The 23,616-nt window shown below is 48.6% G+C and overlaps 1 protein-coding gene across 2 annotated transcripts in view; it reads left to right on the plus strand.

Annotated features, from left to right (window-relative positions):
* The first annotated feature begins 3,281 nt into the window (after positions 1-3,281).
* LARP1 (La ribonucleoprotein 1, translational regulator) overlaps positions 3,282-23,616 on the plus strand; it is a 61,737-nt gene continuing 41,402 nt past the window's right edge. Inside the window, exon 1 of one of the 2 annotated variants that reach the window (XM_052644326.1) lies at positions 3,282-3,931. In XM_052644326.1, coding sequence (XP_052500286.1) covers positions 3,493-3,931 — 439 coding nt within the window. In that variant the 5' untranslated portion in view covers positions 3,282-3,492. The remainder of the gene's footprint in view (positions 3,932-23,616) is intronic. The other variant, XM_052644327.1, reaches the window with a different exon arrangement.

Raw genomic sequence — 23,616 nt, forward strand, 5'->3', positions numbered from 1 at the left:
TGATTTTCTCTCTCTGTGTGTCTCTGTGTTTTAAGACCATGATGTGTTCAAACTGTGGGCAAAGCACAAGTTAGTCTGATCCTTATTGCTTTCTGCCAAAAGTGTATCTTGTTTAACTTCTTCTTTTTTTTTTTTTTGCCTGAGATCACTTATTGCTTAACTACTTGGTCCCTCCAATTAGAGTTTACCTTTTGGAGAGACAGGGTTCAGCTTTTTTTAGTATTTTCCCCAGTCCAACGTATTTGATGAGTGCTCCACAAATAGCCATCGATATGGCAATGGAGAGAAGAGAAGCAGCCTTACAGTGTAGTGCGGGGGATAAAAACAGGCCTGGGGAATTAGCTGCTGCCTGAGACCCTAGGCAGCCAGCTGACTTTCTTTTTCTGAACTTCAATTGCTTCCATTTGTAAATGAAGATAATAGCTTCAAGATCTAGCCTAGGGCCTGGCACATAGTAGGAACACTAGGTATTTGTGGGAAAAGCTAGTATCTTAACTCATTAGGTTATTGTGAGGATGAAATGAGATAAAGTATGTCAAGTATTAATATTTCTCATAGAACCTAGCATATAGTAGTTACTTAATAAAAGTAGCTACTCTGAACTATTTGATCAATAGTATTTAAAACTGAACACATGCATATAGAATGCCATAGTAGGTCAGGAATCTAAGAAAAACAAAAACTGAATTCAAATTGCAATTCCATCATTTCCAATAGAAAAAGCTACTGCATTTAGGATTAGAAGATTCAGGTATGAGACCTGACTCTGCCATGGACTAGCTGTGTGACTTTGGTTAAGTAACCTGACTTCTCTGAACTTCAGTTTCTTGAAAAACAAGGGAACTGACTAATCATTACGATTCCTTTTCCCAATAGCCTCACTGTAAGATGTGGTCTCATGCTGGTTACCTTACCTTCCTTTTGTGGTCCCAGTTTGCTCATCTGAAAAATGGCCTATGGGTGTTAGGAGCCCCTCTCTGGGGCAGAGCAGGCCTAGGGGTGCAGATCTGTGTTGCTCCAGCCTCCACATAGGGCCTGGTGCTGCTTGTTCAGCTCAGACTGATGCTAAGTAACATGAACAAGTTACTTGTCCACATAGAGCCCTTCTCTCTTCACAAAGCATACCCTCTACCTCCAACTATAGGAATATAGAAAAGAATGACCAACAAGGACCATTATGTCCTCTTTTAAAAAGTTCAGAGATAGTCTAATGTGAATCCGCTTCAGAAAATAATTAATTAAAAAATAAAATAAAAAATAGTGCATGCTAGTGACAGTGTACAATAATTTACCTTCTGAGTAACAACAAAGAATCTGTTTTAATTCATCAAGATCCCTTTAATCATTTAATCATTTTCTTCTTTGTATCTCTTTTGAAGCACTGGCCTCAGTCTCTGTAATTTACATAGTACTTTGTTTGACTGAAGTTGTCTCACTTGTCTCCTCACAAAAGCTGAGAGGTTAGAAGCAAGTCAAGCATAATTTACCCCCATGTGTCTACCAGGGAAGGGGCTCCAATGAAGTGCTGAGAGCTGGCCAAGGTGTGGACACCACGTTATGGAAGAGTTGGGACCACACATCAGATTGTCTGGTTGTCCCCACCAGCACCTCTCCCCAGTGGTCCTGGTTACAACAGCCCTACAACTAACCTCACCCCTTGGGGGCAGTTTCAAAAGACTGATTTTCAATAAGCCTTCTTTGTCCAGCAGGTCATGTGTTCTAATTCTTTTGGAGATGGCTAACACTCTTGGCTGTTATGTCTTGAGCAGGTGATATCATAGCCAGCCAGAGGCCAGGACTCCTCCAAGTGAAGTGTGGGACCACAAGCACCAACAGGGTTCTTGCTAGACATGTAGTTTCTTGGTCCAATCCCAGACATACCTGATTCCAAATACTTTGGAATCTGCATTCAAGGTTTTCCCTCATCATCCAAACTAAAGTAACTGATCTAGTGACCTACTGCCGTAGTAGCTACTGTCTTCATAGATATGAGACAAGCTCTTGTTCATAAGTTTGTTTTACTTTCTCCACCTTAGAATGCAAATTCCATGAGGTCCTTGCAAGCCTTGTTTTTTCCAAGCCTTGTCCCTAGAAACCCCCCAGAGTAAATATTTAATTGAATGTGCACTAAAATTTGAAACCACTGTCTACATTTTATAACAGGGAAACTGAGACCCAACTACTGCAGAGTTGGTAAGGGGCAGGACCAGGGTCAGGATAAAATCTCGGATCTCCAGAGTTCCAATTCGGCGTTGGTTCGTCTCTGGCCCAAGCAATTCTTATAAAAACTGAAGTCCATTTGAGGGAGGGGAAAAAAAAAAAAAAAAGACATTTCTCGCCCATAAATACTGTTTCAGGGCTTGGCCGGGTTGGGGGCTGTTGGTAATTTTCTGCTCACTTCCGAGACGCCCGATGCCCCCAAGGGTTAAAGACCCGTCTTCTAGGCCAGGTGTCCGCACAGTGACCTGGCCAGGGCTGCCTGGGAGGAGCCGAGCACAGTCCGCGGAGGTGAGGCCGGCTCACGCAAGGTCACCCAGGCGGGGCCTGGAGGGGCCAGGCCGATGGCACGCAAGTAAGGCGACAGCACCCCCACCCCATCATCCTGTAAGCTTAGGGTGATATTAATGGCTCTTTCCCCAGATTCTGGCGCACCGAGCCTAAAGAGCGCGAGCAGGCCCCGCCAGCCGCGTGGCGCGGTCCCATGTGCTCCACCTGCGGACGCTCTCACGCACTGGCTCTTTAAGACACTTCCCCCTCTTTATACCACCCGGTCTCTCCTACCGGGCTCGCTGACCGCCCCCCCCCCTTCCGAATTGCATCAGGCACGTGCTCGCCCCCGTCCGGTTTGAGTACCCCTCACCCACCAGCCCGGGAGGTGCGCCGAGGAAACGGAGGCCAGGGGCGGGGCCAGGGGCGGGGCCGCGAGGCCCTGCGCGCGCGCTCCCGCCGCCTTCGCTCGCCCGTCGCCCAGGGCCAGCCCCGGCGGGCGCGCCCCCGTTGCGCCGTCCCCTCCCCTTGCCCGCTGCGTCGCGAGGCGCGCGCCCGCCCGCCGCCTGCCGCGGATCGCGTGGTCAGCTCGGCTCGCCGCGCCTCTCCCCCGTCCGTCCATATTGCTGCAGCCCCCGTGCCGGGAAGCCCGGGCCGCCCCGGGGGCGGGGGGGAGGGAGGGACGGGACGAGAAGCCTGCCAGGCTCGGGGTGGGGGCTCCTTGCGAGGAACGGGCGGGGGGGGACGCGCGCCGAGGAGGCCTGGACCGCAGAGTGGGGGGCCTTCCTCCCCCCCCCCCCCCGCCCCGCCAGCGGGCCTTGGATCTACGGCGGCTGCATCCGACCGGGAGGGGGGGCCGCGCCTAGCGTGAACCCCGACCCTTCTCCGCCGGGACTGGGGCCCAGCGCCCCGGAGGAAGGCGTCGCGGGCTCTCTGAGAGCCAAGTTCGAGGCGGGGGAGGCAGCCTCGGGCGCGCCCGGCTTCTCCGGGGGGGCGGGCGCGCAGATGGCCACTCAGGTGGAGCCGCTGCTGCCGGGGGGCGCCCCGCTCTTGCAGGCCGAAGATCACGGGGGTCTGGTGAGGAAGAAGCCGCTGCCGCCGCCCGAGGGCAAGGGCGAGCCCGGGGCGAACGACGTCGGAGGCGGGGAGCCGGACGGCGGCACCCGAAGACCTCGGCCGCCCTGCGCCAAGCAGCACAGGGAAGGCACCGGGCAGCTGGAGCGCGAGAGCCCGCGGCCGCCGCAGCCTCCCGGCGCCGAGGGCCTGGCCGTCAGCGACGGGGAGGAGGGCGGCGGCGGCGAGCCGGGCGCTGGCGGAGGAGCTGCTGGAGCCGCGGGCGCCGGGCGCCGAGACTTCGTGGAGGCCCCTCCGCCCAAGGTGAACCCGTGGACTAAGAACGCTCTGCCGCCGGTCCTGGCCACCGTGAACGGACAGTCTCCTCCAGGTGGGTCTCCGTTTGGTATTCCGGGACCGGGGGCCTCTTCCGGGGACATAGGCGTCCCCTCCCCCAGCGGCCTCCAGGGCCCGGGGGTCCGCCACAGTGGGTCGTGGTGACTCGGGTTTTTTTTTTTTTCATTATCTCCTGGCTAATTCAGGTCGCCGTGCCCTCCCCCCCCCCCCCCCCCCCCCCCGGCGCACTCGGGAACCTGCCCCTGCCGCAGGGCCCGGCCTCCAGGAGGCTACGGCCACCGCCTGGGCCGCAGCGGTTAGTGGGCAACGGCGTGGTCCCGGCCTATCTCGCGGGGAGAGGGGTGGGCGCTGGTTTCGGTGAAAGGGGCCCTCCCCCCCGCCCGCACCGCGTGTCTGTGTGAGAGACGGTTTCTTGCCTGAACCTTCCTCGGGAAGCCCCCTCCGCCCCCCCGCCCCGTGTTCCTCGTTTTGGTAGCGTTGCTATCGTCCCCGTGTTGTAAATGTTTAATGAGTATATGTCATAGGCAGCAAAACGCCCGGCGATGAGTGCATACCGACCACACGGATTCAGGATTTAAAAGTTAACAAGTTTGTTCTCGAGTAGATGGTGTTAGGCGGTAGAATGGCTGTGGGCGACGGCTCGAGGGGTCGGTTACGGGGAGAATGGGGAGAAGAGGAAACCCAACGTGTCATTGAATTCGGTGCTTTCCCTCGCCTGATCCTGGGGACCTTCCGCCTTGTGAGGGAGCCGGATGGCGAGTGTGCGGGGCGTCCAGTGAGGGGAAATGTGAGGCGAGTAAGGGGGCATGCAGCGACTCGAGGGGCGTGTGGCGGCGGGGGAGGGAGTGGCCGGGCCAGGCCGGACGGGCGGGTGACAGTTGGGCGCCATGCGCCGCGCCGCCGGCCCGCGGGCTGCTCGCGGCCGCTCGGCCTGGGCGTTCGGCGGTCGCCGCGGCGCTCGGGGCGGAAGGCGGGTGCGGGCGGCGCGGCCGGGAGTGTGCGTGTGCGCGGGTGTGAGTGCGCGTCCCCCCTTCCCGGCATTCCTCCGCAGCCGGGACAACGTGGTGCCTCCCCGCGCGGCTGGCGGCATGTGACCGCCGAGCGGCGCGCCCTCCCTCACCCTCCTCGACCTCTTTGGGTCCTTTCGGACCCGGCCTCTCGGGGGAGGTGGGTGTGCGGGAAGTCCCCGCAGAGCCTTGTTGATGGGGGAAGGAGGGTAAGGAATATGGAGTCTCCGCTAGGCCTTCCTTTGCCGAAAATAGATCGTCGCCTTTGGTGGGGGGCGCGCCCGCCCTGCTCCCTTTGCCGGCCCGTAGAGACACCCTGGGGCTGGATTCTTGGGTTCAGGATCTTCTTGCAGTGAGCCGGTATTAAAACCCAATTGGAACTACTACGATGGCCTGTGGCCATAGCCCTACGGCTTTTTCAGAACTCCTCCCCTTCTGCTTGAGACTGACTGGTTTAAACCATCAAAATGGGGAAAGTTGAAAGGGCAGCTTAATGCTTTCACATTCAAGGGAATAGAATCTCTCGTAGTCCCAGGGAAACCAGAACACCGAATTCTGAAAATGGCATGTTGTAATTTTTATTTCTTTATAAGATTGCTTCATTTGGGGGAGGGGACCTTTGGCGTTTACTAATAGTACCTCAAACCGTGTTCTCTTCCTTTTGCCCTCCTCCCCTTCCCCCCCTTTTCCTTCCAGAACCCTCTTATGCAAAGGGCAGTGCTGAAATCTCCATTTTCTTGCAAATCTCTCCTGATCCACCCACGGAGGGAGGAAAAGCAATTTGAAGATACTCTTTGGTCCTTCCCCCATCTTTAAACTCAGGGTATAATCATCCGGAGGAGAGAGCACTCCTCAGAAGTTTAAATGGGGCTACTCACTCTGGCTGCTGCTGCTCTGCTAATGGTGAACCTGCCTTGTGGGTTTTAAATCAGCCATGACATCAGGTGGTGTTGGATGTCTGAGCTGGCATTTTGTGCAAGTCTAGGGGCCCTTGGTAGGGTGCGTCACCGGGGTTATTGATCGTGGGAAGAAGACAGCTTGGCTGGCATCTCGCCTTTACCTCTGAATAGAAAAGCCAACTTGCTTTAAGTGCCCAAAGCAAAATTCTAAGTCCGGTAGACTTACTCTGTTCTTGTTAGGCGAGGAAGTGTCTTGTCTGCTCATTAGTATTGAACCTTCAGAATAGTCTTCGACAGACAAACTCTGAATTAATCCAGTAGCTTCTCTGTTTAAGCCTGTTGTTAGGGCTTGAATGTTTTTTGAAGGAGAATTTTGTGTTCAGGGTAGATAGTGGCCCTTTCTTTGAAATTTACATGGATCACTAAGGCCCTTTTCCAGCCCTGATTTTATCTGGACAAGTTTAAATGTGACACCAGTGGAGTGGCAGTGTGGTCTTGGGGAAATTTTGTGTTCTGTGATGCATATGTTTTTGGTGCCTCCTAAGTAAGCCAAAAGCTTTCCAAAGCTTTCTGCAAACGCCTATTTTTAGCTCTCCTTTTGGCTCAGATGCTAGTATTTTAGTTCTTTAAGAGACACACTCAGTAACTAGTAATAAAAAATGTTTTGTGATATACCCCCTTTCTTGCGGGGCTCTCTGTTCTGGTTTAAGTGTCTGTCTTAGTGGTTTTAAGTCTTGGGATTTGCATTTTGGCTTTTTGTATTTCTCTCCCTTAGAATGTTTTGAAAACATTAAAATTTCTTTTCTTATTCTAGCCACAACTCTTTAATACAGTATGAGAGAGGCAGGATATCTCATTTACAAGAAGAAATGAGGGACTTCCGTGATGGTTAAGACTCCCCACTCTCAGTGGAGGGGGCCCAGGTTCAATCCCTGGTCAGGGAACTAGATCCCATGTGCTGCAGCAAAGATCCTGTGTGTGGCAACTATGACCTAGCACAGCCGAATTTTTTTTTTTTTTTTAATGAAGAAGATAGCGAAGGTTCTGATGTCTAAACTGCTTGCGTTCTAATGTCAGTTGCTTAGCTGTGCTTCATTGGACAAGATAATTTAACCATTCTGTGCCTCAGCTTCCTCATTATATTCTAGAAATAAAGTTATTTATCTGCCTCGAGCATTGTGAGCATTCACTGTGATGGTATGGTTCAAGTATTTAGTCTGGTGCCTGGCATGTGTTTGCTGTTGTACTGTGGAAGACTAAAACTTTGGGATTTCCTGGGCCTTGTTCTGGGTTTCTGTTTTCTCCACCTGTAAAATTGAGAGGGTTGGAGAATGGTGTGTTTTCCTTTTCTGATATTTTATCAGTACTCCCTGAAATAAATGGGATCTGTCTCCTTAAAAGTAGACCTTTGCTTCTCCACAGACATGAAGGACATAGTATGGATAATCTTAAAATTTGATGTTTCAAACAATTGCCTACTTTTACTCTGGAATGTGTTGCAACAAATGTTTTTAAAATAAGTTTTAATTTATCTGCCTTTCGTAAAAATTAGCTTTTGGCAGAGTGTGCATGTGCTCTTTAGGGCTGTGGGCAAAGCCGAGTCTAACTGAACTAAACATTTGCTGTGTTAAATGCTTTTTAAAAGTTGCTGTGGCTGGTATACATGTAGTAGGTAGAGACTTGAGAGTGCATTATCCCCACAAACTTTCAGCACTCCTAGCAGGGAATAAGTGGGTGGATTGTGTGACACTTCTGTGATCTTTTTCTTCATTTCTCTTTAAAGGAAAGTTGGCGTCAGGGTCTGAGACTTGCACATTTATATTCTGGGTATCTTTTTTTTTTTTTTCCTGTGTCCCTTTGATGTACAGCTAACTGGTGGCATGAAACAAAAAAGGATTATAATCCCAGCTAACCCATGGCAACCCCAGGAATCTTGTGCCACACTGAACTGGCCCCAAATAAACCTCCACTCGAAGTCTCCATTTCCTTCCTGCGTTTGGGCCCTTTCCCATCTTCCTTCACCCACCAGTCCCACAGCTGGTGTACTAGGTGGGGCACTGGCAGGGATCTAGGGTATCAGTCAGTCTTCACTGCATGAAGACCTCATGGTGTCAGAGCTACTTCAGACCCTGGGTCCTTCCTTCCCCACCTCTAGAAGTGGACTGGATGGAATTACACAGTCTGTAATTTTGAGTCCCAACTTTGTTCCTAACTTCCTGTTCAGTCTTGGGTAAATAACTCAGCCTCTCTAAGCCATTGTTCCTTCATCCTCAAAACGGGAATAGTGATAGTAACTGATTCATAAATATTTAGTGTGATACTTAGCTTAATTTCAAGTACAGAGCATCTAATAAGTGCTAGCTGTAATAAATCATAACCATTATTAGAGGTGTTCATTTTGCGTGTAATTCTGCTTGTGTCCAACTTTGTGGGCATTAGCAACCCCCATACTCTCTCTGAGCCTGTGTTTCTTCATCTGTTAAGTAAGGGAATTGGAATAGGTCTAAATGTCTTTAGTATTTTTACTATCAAAAGCACTTTTTCTCTGATAAACCCCTTCCCCACAAAAGAAACCAAAGTAGAGCTTTTTGATTTATTTTTAATTGAGATATACTTGGTTTATAATGTTTATGTAATTTTCGGGTATATAGCAGTGATTCACAATTTTTACAAAGCAGAGCTTTTTATATGTGTATGTTTGTATCTGCAATTGTGGTTAAGAAGTTCAGTTTTGAATCCAAGTTCTGTGAAGGCTGGAGAGACACTTTTCTGGCTTTAGGAACCTAAGCCAGTTGCTTGGAGGTGTATATCAGAGCAGCCTGTGTAGCAGCCAGGCATTAGGTGCCTTACAGTGAATGTGATAATAGAAAGTACACAGTGCTGTCTGTAAAAATTGTGTCTGCCAAATAAAAATTGAACCCACGTCTAACAGAATCATAGATCTGTGAGGATAGAAGAATACATTGATGGACCATGAGGTAGCAGTTATTCAGTTTTTGAACGTGAGAAACTACAGGACAGATTATTTTGTTAGCAAATAAGTGGCGTTAAAAAAATACAGCAAGGACTTCCCTGGTGGCACAGTGGATAAGACTCCCATCTACCAGTGCAGGGGCCACGGGTTCAGTCACTGGTCCAGGAAGAGTCCACGCACCATGGAGCAGCTGAGCCCGAGTGCTGCAACTCCTGAAGCCTGCGCGCCGTGGAGCCTGGGCTCTGCAAGAGACACCTGCGCACCGCAGCTAGGGAGCAGCCGCTGCTCGCTGAAGCAAGAGAAAGGCCACTTGGAGCAACGGAGGCGTAGCACAGCGTAGATAAATAAGTGAATAGAACAAGACGAGTGAGTGTAACAGAAACAGACTCACCGAGAACAAACTGGTGGTTCCCAGTGGGGAGAGGGGAGGAGGGAAGGGCAGCGTTGATGGGGGTTAAGAGGTACAAACTATTACGTACAAAATAAGGCTACAAGGATGTCTTGTACAAACACGGGTTATAGCCAGTATTTTATAATAAGCATAATGGAGTTGTTCAGTCGTATTGGAGAAGGAAATGGCAACCCACTCCAGTATTCTTGCCTGGAGAATCCCAGGGACAGAGGAGCCTAGTGGGCTGCTGTCTATGGGGTCGCACAGAATCGGACACGACTGATGCGATTTAGCAGCAGCAGCAGCAGCAGTCGCTAAGTAGTGTATGACTCCTTGTGACCCCATGGACTGTAGTCCACGAGACTCCCCCTGGCCATAGGGTTTCCCAGGCAGGAATACTAGAGTGGGTTGCAGTTTCCTTCTCCAGGCGATTTTCCTGAACCAGGGACTAAACCCACATCTCCTCCATTGGGAAGTGGGTTCTTTACTACTGAGCCATCAAGGAAGCCATAAATGGAGTGTAACTTAAAACTCATGACTCACTATATTTCACCTGCAACTTATTATATTATTGTACATCCGCTTCAATTAAAAAGTAAATAAGCATTTTTAAAAGAGGGAACTGTTATGGTTGAAGAGTTGAGACATCAGTCAGATGCCTTGTGTGGATCATGTTTGAATCCTGATTCAAACAAACAGGTTATATAAGAAGAAATTTTGAAAGTGTAGATATTAGGAAATTATCTGTCAAGTGTAATAATGGCATTATGGTTATTATTATTTGTTTTAAACTCCATAGTTAGTTATATTGTATACCTTTTGGTGAAGAACTGTTATGTTGGCCTTTATAAAGGAGGGCTTAAAGCTCTTTTCCTATAGTTGAGACCACTTTCTGTTCTTGTTAAGAAAGCACACAATCGGGACACCCTCTGAAGGGGAGAAGGGATGGAGGCCTTCCCCAGGAACCTGTCCCTTGATCTGGGTAGGGTGTTTGAGTTTTACACTCACTGGGAGATAACGCCTGCTGGGGAGGGAGAGGTGCTTTGGAGGTGGTCTGGGGCCCTGGGCAGGTAGGGGGTGGTCTCTGTAGATCTGAACTCTGAAGCTCCCTGCGGGGCGGAGTCTCTTGGCTGACCCACTGCCTCTGCAGTGGGACCTAGGTGAGAGTAAGCATTTTAGAGCTGTTACTCAGCACTCTTTCCCTCCCAAAGGGAGGGAGAGGAGGCAGAGCAGTGGACCTGAAACCACAAAACCTCTCTAACATGGAGAGCTTGGAGGATGGGACTGCCCCTGTTTGCAAAATCCAAGGCAACCTCGAAGCGGGTAATTAGGGTGTTGGGGCCTCCAAAGGGCTCCCAAACTTCCCTGGCTGGTCCGGAGTGATCTAAGGCAGTGGCCAGGAGAGGACAGCCTTACTTGCTAGAGGTTCATAAAAGAAAATGAATTTTGATACCTGGCTAATAAAAGGACGGGAAACAGGGTGAAGGGGCAGAGGGGTGGGTGATGGGATTTCAGTCAGAACACGATGGGACTAACCCTGTGCTGAGGCTGCCTGAGGGTCAGCTTGATACCTCGTTCCGGGGTGGCCCAGTTCATGACTTGAAATGTCCCTCACGGATGTAAGTGGTTTAGATGCCGGAAGATGCGTTCCAAAGCCAGGTTCAGTTGACCCTTGAACAATATGGGTTCATGCTGCATGGATCCACTTATGTAGATTTTTCTCAGTAAGTACTCTAGTCCTACCCGCTCTGCTGTCGCAGAACCGCAGATGAGAGCAGCGGCAGATGCCTGGCACAGCCTATAAACTTATAAGTGGGTTTTTCACTGAGCTCGAGGTTGGTGCCTTGACCCCTGCGTTGTTTGGGGATCGACTGTGTATGTGTCAATAGTTTGTGGTAATTACCCATTCTGAGGGGTTATCCATGCCTTTGCTAAGTGAAGATTATCAATTTGGAGTTAGCCTAGGGTGTCTCCAGAGAAGGCAATGGTACCCCACTCCAGTACTCTTGCCTGGAAAATCCCATGGACAGAGGAGCCTGGTAGGCCGCAGTCCATGGGGTCACTAAGAGCTGGACATGAGGAAAAACAGCACGTTCTGATTGATATCCCATCACCCACCCCTTTGCCCCTTCACCCTGTTTCCTGTCCTTTTATTAGCCAGGTATCTAAAATTTATTTTCTTTTATGAACCTCTAGCAAGTAAGGCTGTCCTCTCCTGGCCACTGCCTTAGATCACTCCGGACCAGTGAAGTCGCTACTTCACTTTCACTTTTCACTTTCATGCATTGGAGAAGGAAATGGCAACCCACTCCAGTGTTCTTGCCTGGAGAATCCCAGGGACTGGGGAGCCTGGTGGGCTGCCGTCTATGGGGTCGCACAGAGTCGGACATGACTGAAGCGACTTAGCAGCAGCAGCAGGGTGTCTCCATGAGGAATTTTCCCAGAATCAGAGGGACAGTCTTGATGAGCTCTTTTCCTCTGGCTGCATCTTTGGACTGACAAAGCCTTAGGTGTGAAAGGTAAGGAATGTGGGCTTTTATGATGAACTTTGTAAAACTGTCCACATAAATCTGACATAGAGTGAGAAACTTCACCCACTTTAGTTTGAGGTGTTACTGGTAAACCCAGATGGAGCCTCTGTGTTCAGGGAACTTGGTATAGCCCTCCATATTTGATGTGGTAACCACCTTCCCCTCTGGACATACATTCCAGCAACTCCAGATAGCCTTTTCTTTGCCTTGCCTTTAAATGAAGTCCCAAGGAACTGAATTCAATCCCATAGTTGCCGGGAGCCATCTCGACACACGGTCCACCGGAACCCTGTATGGTTTTAGTCTCCCTTTGACATACACTAGCTTATTGAAACTCTTGATAACCCCAAGATAAGTAATAGTGATATTGCAGTTATCCTTCGTAATCTTCTCAGCAGGCACTCTTTTTTAACCCTGCTTCACAGATGAGGAACGTGAGCCTCAGGAGAGGTTAATAAGCAACTGTCCTCATTGCTCAGACTAAAAACCTTGGGGTCATTCTTGGTACCTCTTTCTCTGTCAACTTATATCTAATTTACCAGGACATCCTTTTGGCTTCTAAAAACTGACCAAAGGTAAACAGGTAACTGAAGTGGGGCTAAAAAGAGCGCCTGCTGAGCAGATTACAGAGGATAATTGCAATATCACTATTACTTACTTTGGGGTTATCAGGAGTTTCAGTGAGCTAGTGTATGTGGAGAGGAGACCAGAACAGGTCAACTGTGACCAAAGGTGAATGTTTTTACCACCTCCTCGGCCGCCAGTCTGGTCCATATACCGTTGCTTCTCACCTGGAAGGTTGCAGGAGCCTCTAACTGGTATCCTGTCACTCCTGCTTTAAGTCCTCTCACGGCTTCTATAGTGGAGTAAAAATTCAGAGTCCTTAGAGTATCTTCTTAAGCTGACTCCCTAGATTTGCCCTTGCCCTGACCTGAGCTCTGACTCCATCTTCACCACTTTCCCCCTCCGACGATGTGACTCTTTGCTTTTCCTGGAGCATGTTGTGCTCCAGGGCTTGTATTCTTCAGTGCTGTTCCCCCAGATAGCCACGTGGACCATGCCCTCACCTTCTTCTGGTTCCTGTTCCCTTCCCTGGGATGGAGAGGCCTGCCCCCACCACTCTGTATTAACCTGCAGACTGCATGCACCTTATGCTGTATCTCATCCCTCTTACCTGCTTCAGGTTTCTTTTTAGTTTTTATCACTGTTGGATAAGGGTCTTTGGTATTTGACCGCTGCTTATTTCCAGCACCTAAACATGCCTGGCACAGAGTAGGCAGCTCAGTGAAGGTTTAATTAGTGAATGAATGGATGAATCTCATACTTTTAGGAGCAGCATTCATATTTTGAGTCTGGCGCAGAGGATACCGTAGTGAATAATAAAAATTTGTGTTGACAGAGAGTACACACGTTCTCGATGCAGTATGGAAGATGCTGTGTAAGAAGACTGTGGGATTCTTTGGGAGTGCAGCAGGGGGCACCCCGCTCAGTCCAGGTCAGAGTAATTTTTCTGGAGGAAGCAGTGGCTAAACTGAAATGGGAAGGATAGGTAAGAGTTATCTGAGAAAAGACCTGAAAAGAGGACTCATTCTTGGTTGAGGAAAGGCTGAGAGGTTCAGGGAACTGAGTAGTTCCTTGTGGCTGTGGTATAAATTCTGATTTTAACTGGAAGGCAGTGGAGAGCTTTAAAAGATTTTAAGTGAGGGTCAGATTTTTGTTTTTGAAAGTTTGCTTTGGCCACGTGGGAGAACCTCTTAGGTTAAGAATAGGAGATTTAGGGTTTCCTGTCTCATCCTGTGGGGCAAGGTTCCCAGATTAGAAGAGAGCAGACTTCTGAGACATTCCTGAAGTGTAGGTGTAGGACAGTTACCGGTTGTCATCCTTCAAGGATGGGGAGCAACTCCAGTGTATGGGATTTCTCTGACCTTTCAGAAGGCCAGCTTAGTTGGAATGCAGTTGCTGGTGACTGGCCTAGGCTGAGTCCACACTTGAGCCAAGAGCCCCATCTTACTTGCACTACTGCAGCTGTTTAGCCGGGAAGAGGAGGCAGTGGCCCTGGAAGTAGTGGCGGGGGGACATGCTTCCATACAGGAGTCCCCACCTCCACCTGGGAAAAAACCCGTGCAGGGGACTTCCTGGGTCTGCATCTAGACTGTCTGCCACCAGCCTCTGTGCAGCTTGGCTTGGTGGGCTTTGCCACACATAGCTACGGGCACACGGTTTTCTTCCCATCAGAGCCACCTCCTTTCAGCTGAATTCGAGCCATTGTTACATCTGAGCTAACAGTGGGTTTGCATCTGCCCATAGGCAGTCTTAGTTTCTGAGAAGAGTGGGATTTTGAGAGCCAGGCTTACCCTGACTTGTGGCCAGTTATCAACTCTGTCCTTAATGCTCTGCACAAAGGCTTAGATGTCCTTATCTCCCTTTCAGAGGAGGAGTATTTACAGCTGGAAGGGACCCCAGAGGTCCTTGAACCTAAACCATTCGTTTACAGGGTAGGTACTTCTGGCCCAGAAAGGAAATAGAGTTACTCAAGGTCATAGTCAGTTCAGAGTACGGCTGAGACTTGAACCCACGTCTCTTTGCTTCTATTTCGGTTTTGTTTTCACTCCTCTGGAGGAAGAAGTAGAGCGTTGACTTTGTAGTTATCCAGTTTGAGTTAAGCCCAATCACCTACTGAGTGAGTGCCCTCAGATAGATCGGTAACTTCTGGCTTCAGTAAGTGGAGTTATAACTGGAGTACCTGCGTCCTAGGATCACAGTGAGTGTGCACTGGGTGAAGGTGAGTGCTCAGCTGAAGCCTGGCAAGTAACAAGTGGTGATCGCTCTGAGAGTGTTGACGGTTCCTCTTTTGAGGTCTTGAATTTGATCCAGGTCTTCAATTTGCTAACAGAAATCAAATGCAGAAGTCTTCTGTCTTCCTGGGTCCTCTCTCCCCCTTTACCCTGCTGCTTGGTGCTGGGGATACACAGGAAGGCAGCCCATATCACTTAGAGCCAGCTCTTCCTACCTGCCCTAGGCTGGTACACAACTTCCTAGTGGAGGGGAATTTGAGGAGTCCCTGGGGGCTATAATCCTGCCATGAGAAGCCCACATTGCGGCACTTGGGAGTGCCCTAGTGGTAGAATGTTGGTGAGAGGACAGCTCAGGTGCTTTGCAGTGAAACCCTCCCTCTCCATCTTTGGTATCTTTCTGCAGCTTTGGATTTGTTTGAGGGAGTGGAGGTCTCCTTGCTTTTCCTGTTCTTTATATATCTTTACAGTGATAGTGGCTCAGACGGTAAAGCATCTGTCTACAATGCGGGAGACCCAGGTTCCATCCCTGGGTCAGGAAGATCTGGAGAGGGAAATGTCACTCCCCTCCAGTACTATTGCTTGGAAAATCCCATGGACAGAGGAGCCTGGTAGGCTACAGTCCATGGGGTCGCAAAGAGTCGGACACGACTGAGTGACTGACTGACTTACTTAAAGTGATATGAGGAAGAGAAGCCAATTATGTGGATGGAATAACCTAGTTTGGGTTTTGTCCGCAGTGGAGCCGAGTGTAGGGGGCGGAGTTTGGCCATGGTGAGAGCCCCCTGGATGCTACTTCTGGGGAGTGGGAGAGAGACAGGAAATTAGGAACACAGGGAGGCAGCTGCTCACTGTGATGCATGCCTCTTACTGTGAGGAAGGGATGGTTGAGAAACTAGGATAATTTTTCCCAGACCATCAAAGCTTGGGGTGGGTGGCAGTGCGGTTGTTCTGAAGTACAGCATTTGAACAGACCTGCGTCAAGTCTGTTCCTCCTTCAAGTCTGGCCCTACAGGTAAAGCTCTGGTGGCAGGTGGGAGGTGGAGGGTCAGTAGGTTTTGACTCTGGGCAAGTAGTAACTTTTAGCAGTGCTCTCAATGGATTTGGCTGCCACTGTAGGTCCTGGGTTCCCTGTCGTGGTGATAGTACTTACAGAGTTTGGATGGCAGTTTGCTGTAGGGTTCTGCAGCTGTAAATTGGCAAAGTACTTTTCTAGATTGATTCATTCTGAAAATTTTTGAGAACTTGTTAGGTATCAGGCTCCAGAATTCAGGGGTAAACAAGACACAAAAGCCATGATGGGACTCTTGTCTTAAAAGGTAGAAGTTGCAAATGTTTATTCACTCTGCTTACCACCTCAGATCCAGTTCAGCCTCCTGACAGAGTTTGATCACCCTTCCATTTAAAAACAACTTAAGCATCTGTGTTTTAAAATCAAGAAAATGTATCTGGGAACCTAGAGATTTTTTGGTTTTTCTTTTAAAACTTAAACTCTGAATATTAAAAAAAAAATGAATTGTCTACTTTAAATGAGTCAATAGCATGGAATGTGAATTATATCAATAAAATTGTTACGAAAAAAAATGAGAAGACCTGGCCACACTGAACCTCTGTTCCTTCCTTTATGACGCACACATCCAGCGGCAGGATCTAGCTTCCTTTAGTCTAGGACACCTGTGTGAGGCCTGTGGGCTCAGACTCTGTGTATTTTATCATACAAAGGAGAGGGGCAGCAGTCTGTCCAACCCACAAGCTGAGGCATGTCCTTATTGGAGAATCAGGGAGGAGAGGGTGGGGAAGAGTTCACGGGCAGGAATTGCAGTCCTGGAGGGGGTCTCCTTATCCATCTTTCTGAGGAAGAATGGATATGATGGGAGACAGGACACTCTGGGCATTTTGGCCTGAGGGCCCAGGGCAGTAAGGGAAAGCTTTCTGAATGCTGAAGAGTTGGCTTGTCAAGGAAACACGGTTATGTTAGGCCCCGGTGAGACTTCACTCCCTTTCCAGCATCTGTGCTAACATTCTCCAAGGCCCCTTCTAGCTCAGATAACCTTTGGGTGTGAGAGCAGCTAAGGCAGATGTTACTGCCTTAAGGGGAATGGGGAGGATGCTGGCTAGAGGCCTTGTGCCTGCCTATTCTTGATCCTACTCTTCGGGCAGTGGAACTAAAGCTCACGGGAGCACTGAATTCACTCTGGGGCAGCCGACATTGAAAAGAAGCTTCTCTGTGGCACTGGTGGGTGTGAGCCCTGTAGGATAGGGCAGGAGAATTAGGGACCAGCTTTCTAGTCCCAGAGATTTGACTCATGTGCTGAGACACCTTGGGTGGCTGACTGAACCTCTTTGGACTTCCTTTCTCTTTTCTGTAAATGAAAGTGGTCAAGCCAAAAGACTTTTCAAGGTCCTTTCCCACGGGATTAAGTTCTGTATATCAAACTGAAGGTTAGGTCTCTGGTTTGAGGAAGATTTTATCTGATGGGGATTGCTCTCCCCCAACGTGATTGGACCAGCTTTAGAGTGTCATCCCCAAGATCTTGCCCAAGGCTGTGGGATTCTTCTGCTTAGCCATTCATCCTGCCCTAGGCTTTTGGGGAGTTCTGGGTCAAGGTGAGTGCCCCCATCAGTGTGCACATAGTGGTGGCTCATGCAGGAATGTTGTTGAAAAGATCCTGACGTCCTGAACCTGGTTAGAAGGGGCAGTTGCTAAGACTCCCCTTCTGGCCCTGAGACTGAGCCTAGGCCTGGTGGAGGCCACAGTGCAAGTATCAACCAGTTCAGTGAAACAGTAAACCAGCCCATCTCCAGAGACTGTCTTTTTTTATTTAATGTGTATGTGTGTGACACAATTAGCAGATATTTTACAGTAAGCAGGTGTGATTTTGAGAATCACATTAGACTGTGATTTCCTCCCATAGATATTTGGTAAGTTTTTACTCTCAGATTGTATATGTCTTCCTGACATACAGTGCCATTTCACTGTCATATGCCTATCCATAACCTTTACTCTGGAATTATGTCCTGGCAGATCAGATAAGCATCATATGCCGCTCATCTGCCACAAAGGGTTTCAAATATCCCCTTTTAATTCGTGACCCACCCTGGCGGCCTCCGGGCTTTCCTCAGAATATGAGCTCCTGCTCCACTTTCGCCTTGTTGCTCAGCACTGGGGCACTGCTGGCCCCTGAAAAGGGCGGGGGGAGTCCCGGAAAGGACACCTGGGAAGGGAGGCCTGAACTCTCTTCCCCCTTTAATTTGGGATAGTCAGGGGGGCCTGCCAAGGTGCATGGGCTAGAGGGGTGGATAGGGAAAGAGCTTGTCTCTTTTTAAAAGAATTTTAAAGAGCCCAAATTGACACTACAGCCTGGAACTATTAACTCTTTTAGGGGAGGGAGGTTTTGGCCACTTGGCATGCAGGATCTTAGTTCCCTGACCAGGGGTTGAACCCGTGCCTTCTGCAGTGAAAGCACAGAGACCTAACCACTAGACCACCCGGAAAGTCCCCTCAGAAGAGTCTCTTGAGTATTCAGAGTATTCACGCTTGTCTAGAGAAGCGCTGGGACTTGAGCCTAACCTTTGTTTGTCTGGAAAGAACTAATTTGGCTGCCACCAAAGTGAAAATCGCTTATTTAAGAAATTTATTTCAGTAACCCAAGTGTTAGACCTTGGCAATATTGACGGAAATAAGACAGAAGAGGCCTGCACTCATAGTTTACATGCTAGTGGAGTGACGCTGTAAGCCAGCAGGGTAGTTCTAGTTATCTGTTAATGCCTCACAAATCACCCCAAAGCTTGGTAGCTTAAAAAAACAGCCCTGGAGAGACTTCCTTGGTGGTCCAGTGACTCTACACTCCCATTTTATGGGACCCAGGTTCAATCCCTGGTCAGGAAACTAGATCTCATATGCTGCAACTGAGAGTTTGATTGCTGCAACTAAAGATTCCACATGCTGCAAGGAAAATTAAGAGATCCCGCGTGCTGCAACCAAGACCCGGCACACCCAAATAAATAAAAAACAAAACAAAAAACAGCCCTGGATGCTGGTGTGCGTGTGACCTTGTGTGCCTCCTCTAAGAATGGAGATTCTCTTTCCCCTAGCCTTGTGGAATTTCTGAGACCAAACCCTGCTGGCTTTCAAAGCCGGAGTCTCTGTGGGCTCCTTCTGTCATCGCTGGACTCCCAGGCTGTGAAACCTGACGTGCGGCTCAGAACTTTCGCTCTTGTGATAGAATTTCTGTGGTATAATAGTTACCCAGTTTGTGGGTCACCCACCCAGCAGGTATGGGATTTGATTTTATCTCGATCGCACCCTTCATGCTATCTCCTTGTGGCTTCTTTGTCTTTGGATGTAGAGTATCTTGTTTTGGTAGGTTCTACCAGTGACGTTGTACAGGAGACAGGATCAAGACCATCCCCATGGAAAAGAAATGCAAAAGAAAGCAAGATAGCTGTCTGAGGAGGCCTTACAAATAGCTGTGAAAAGAAGAGAAGCGAAAAGCAAAGGCGAAAAGGAAAGATATAAGCATCTGAATGCAGAGTTCCAAAGAATAGCAAGGAGAGATAAGAAAGTCTTCTTCAGTGATCAATGCAAGGAAATACAGGGAAACAACAGAATGGGAAAGACTAGAGATCTCTTCAAGAAAATCAAGAGATACCAAGGGAACATTTCATGCAAAGATGGGCTCGATAAAGGATAGAAATGGTCTGGACCTAACAGAAGCAGAAGATATTAAGAAGAGGTGGCAAGAATACACAGAAGAACTGTACAAAAACGATCTTCACGACCCAAATAATCACGATGGTGTGATCACTCACCTAGAGCCAGACATCCTGGAATGTGAAGTCAAGTGGGCCTTAGAAAGCATCACTATGAACAAAGCTAGTAGAGGTGATGGAATTCCAGTTGAGCTATTTCGAATCCTGAAAGATGATGCTGTGAAATTGCTGCACTCAATATGTCAGCAAATTTGGAAAACTCCAGCCACAGGACTGAAAAGGTCAGTTTTCATTCCAATCCCAAAGAAAGGCAATGCCAAAGAATGCTCAAACTACCATACAACTGCAGTCATCTCCCACGCTAGTAAAGTAATGCTCAAATTTCTCCAAGCCAGGCTTCAGCAATACGTGAACTGTGAACTTCCAGATGTTCAAGCTGGTTTTAGAAGAGGTAGAGGAACCAGAGATTAAATTGCCAACATCCACTGGATCATGGAAAAAGCAAGAGAGTTCCAGAAAGACATTTATTTCTGCGTTATTGACTATGCCAAAGCCTTTGACTGTGTGGATCACAATAAACTGTGGAAAATTCTGAAAGAGATGGGAACACCAAACCACCTGATCTGCCTCTTGAGAAACCTGTATGCAGGTCAGGAAGCAAGAGTTAGAACTGGACATGGAACAACAGACTGGTTCCAAATAGGAAAAGGAGTACGTCAAGGCTGCATATTGTCACCCTGCTTATTTAACTTCTATGCAGAGTACATCATGAGAAACGCTGGGCTGGAAGAAACACAAGCTGGAATCAAGATTGCCAGGAGAAATATCAATAACCTCAGATATGCAGATGACACCACCCTTGTGGCAGGAAGTGAAAAGGAACTAAAGAACCTCTTGATGAAGGTGAAAGAGAGTGAAAAAGTTGGCTTAAAGCTCAACATTCAGAAAACAAAGATCATGGCATCTGGTCTCATCACTTCATGGGAAATAGATGGGGAAACAGTGGAAACAGTGTCAGACTTGATTGTTTTGGGCTCCAAAATCACTGCAGATGGTGACTGCAACCTGGAAATTAAAAGACTGTTACTCCTTGGAAGGAAAGTTATGACCAACCTAGATAGCATATTCGAAAGCAGAGACATTGCCTTGCCAACAAAGGTCTGTCTAGTCAAGACTATGGTTCCAGTAGTCATGTATGGATGTGAGAGTTGGACCGTGAAGAAAGCTGAGTGCCAAAGAATTGATGCTTTTGAATTGTGGTGTTGGAGAAGACTCTTGAGAGTCCCTTGGACTGCAAGGGGATCCAACCAGTCCATCCTAAAGGAGATCAGTCCTGGGTGTTCATTGGAAGGAATGATGCTAAAGCTGAAACTCCAATACTTTGGCCACCTCATGCAAAGAGTTGACTCATTGGAAAAGCCCCTGATGCTGGGAGGGATTGGGGGCAGGAGGAGAAGGGGACGACAGAGGATGAGATGGCTGGATGGCATCACCGACTCGATGGACATGAGTTTGAGTGAACTCCGGGAGTTGGTGATGGACAGGGAGGCCTGGCTTGCCTTGATTCATGGGGTCGCAAAGAGTTGGACACGACTCAGTGACCAAACTGAACTGAACTGAGCAGGTTCTTTGTGTTGTTGGTGGTTGTTAAGCATTTGGTTGTCATTTTGGTGTTTTGGAGACCAAGACGAGGTCTCCACTGAAGATTAACTAACCTGTCACACTATGTATTTCTTTGATAGTGGTTGGACTGCACCTCACAGGCCTGCAGGGCCTCTGTTGCCCAGCTTCAAGACCTAAGAAAGAGCCTGGAGTCAGCAACAGTAGTCAGTGGTTTAATGGATGGAGGGAGCGTTCATGTCTGAAGCAAGATCCTGGAGCTACACCTCACCGTGTGGTGGATGACATGGCAGGGCACATGGCCATCTTTCCTGGGGTGTTGGCAGGAATAGGGAAGCTACTAGTTGTATCAAGAACAGCCCTTTTATTCTGTGATTTCATGGGATAGGAGTTGAAAATGGCTCGCCCAGGCGATTCTTCTTTTCTACATGACAGTGATAGAGGTGGCAGGTCCTGGTCTGCAGGGCCCACCAGAGCTTTACACAGTGGCTTGGGGCTGGCAGAGTGTTCCAAGAGACAGGAAGTAGATGCGGTCAGTATTCTCAGGTCCTGGGCCCGAGCGCTGATACAGTGTCACTTTTGTCACACTGTGTTGGTAGAAGTCACAGATCCCTCTGAGAAGGAAGGGGAGGGGACGTGGGTCCTGCTTTTCAGTGGGAGGAATGTCGGTTTGCTGCCATCTCTAGTACTACTTGGCAGTTTCTGATAGTGGTGAACGCTGTTAAAGAAACAGTAACTAAGAGAGAAGGATTTGGGATTGTGTGGGTGAGGGTAGCTTCAATCAAGGTGTCAGCAAATACCTCTAAGGATGGGCCAAGATGGGATTGATAAGGAGCCTGCTGATGAGGAATATCAGGTGCTAGGTGGGGAATGAGTTTAGTGTTCTCTAAGGAACTGACCTGAGAGGCTTTTGGAGGCCAGCTTAGGAAGTTTGGGTGCTGTTCCGAAAGCAAGGAAGGAGGTGGCAGGAGCTGATTTCTCCATTCTGTGCAGAGTGGATTGAGGTGGGGCAGAAAGGCCAAGTTAGAAGCAGGGAAACCCCTGGAGAAACTGCTGCAGTCATCCAGAAAAGAGATGGAGAGGAAGAGATGATGGCATAGTGCCTTGGGCCATTTGACTAACTTAATGTCCTGTCCTTGCCTCCTCCAGACTAGGTCACTTTAAGAGGAAGTTTTCTGATTGCTATTTCTTACTTCCTCCTCTTTTCTCATACTGTCCAGGAGTCTCTTGGCCCCAGAGCCAGGAGAAGTGTGAGTGTTTTCCGACTTCCCTGCCCTGTCCCAGGCCCCATCCTCGAGGGGGAGGGGGAGTTGCATGGGCTCAGGCATGGTAAGGCCTGGAGATAGGGAATGAGCTCTATGTGGGCTCTCTTTGTCACAGTCTTCTATTCCTGATTTGTTGGAAACTAGAGTGGCTTTTTTATTTGAGGTAAGGACTTCAGGGTGGGGTCAGAGCGAACTGCCAGAGCTGAAAGTCTGGAGATCCCTGTTCTGATTTCAGCCCGGCTCTCACATTTCTCCTGGCTGGACCTTCGACTCTCACAACTTGTATGGAGGGATTGGATCCCGTGCTCATGAATGCATTGTCCATCCTTTGCTGATGTGCCTTTATCTTGCCCTTGGGCTTAGCTGGGGGTCCTCAAACCTACCTCAGGGGTAGCTTGCCTTGTTGAAGACACATGCCCCAGGGAACCAGGCCAGATTGTCCAGAGCTTCCACTTCTCTCTTGATGAACAAAGACGTCACATACATCTTGTCCATTATCTTGGTTAATATTCACATTCCTGTGGGATCTTCCTACAGTCCTGATCCTGCTTTACAGACCAGAAAACCATGGTTCAGAGAGGTTCAGTAATTTGCTCAAGGCTGTATAGTAGTTTGTTAGTAGCTGGGATTCCAGCCCATGGCAGACTGAATCCAGACTTCTGCCTTACTTACAATCTGGGTTTGCATTCTCCTGGACCACAGAAGTATACATACTTCACCTGAAAAACACTTTCTGGGAGAGAGAGGGCCCACACAGATCTTCAGAGATCTGTGCGGGCTCTGGTGGCCCAGCCTGGAGGTTCCAGCTTTGCCCACCGTGGCCACCATCAGTGGGTATGAGCCAGGCACTGGAACTTCTGATTCTGCTGGGGAGCCCTGGCCCCTCTTCCCTCAAGAGATGTTCCTCTTCAGCTCTGTCAGGCCACGTGCAGCCTGCTGGAAAGAGCCCTGCTGACCTTGTGGTTTCTTGGGCATGGCCTCCCAGCCAGTGGGAGGGGTTGGGGACCACTCTCTGCGGGCATTGGGAAGCTCTCAGGCTCTGGGTTATCAAAAGGGATGGGAAATACTATTATGTGTTGAGTCTTTTAACTTCTTTTGAAAGGGAAATCTTTTCAGCTTATTCGAGCATCACCAGTTCATTGTAGGAAGATGTCCAAGTATGTTTCAGTGAAAATAAATCCCTTCATAATCTGTTCCACCAACTGCCATAAATACTACTAAGCAACTATACCTTTTTAGATCAGTTGCTGCCTAATAGAAATACAGTGCAAGCCATATATATAACTAAAAACTATTTAGTAACCATATTTTTAAAAAGAAAGGTGAAACCAACTTAATATAACCCAGCCAAGATAATCACAATATTTTCATTTCAGCATTTAATCAGTATAAAAATTATTCTTATACTGTCTTTGAAATCTGGTATATCTTTTATACTTAATGTGCTTACTTCTCAGTTCAGACTGGCTACATGTATTCAGTGTCCACATGTGGCTAGTGACTACTGTATTTGACAGCATATTTCTA

The sequence above is a fragment of the Budorcas taxicolor genome, chromosome 7, assembly GCF_023091745.1.
Source record: "Budorcas taxicolor isolate Tak-1 chromosome 7, Takin1.1, whole genome shotgun sequence".
NCBI classification, from domain to species: domain Eukaryota; kingdom Metazoa; phylum Chordata; class Mammalia; order Artiodactyla; family Bovidae; genus Budorcas; species Budorcas taxicolor.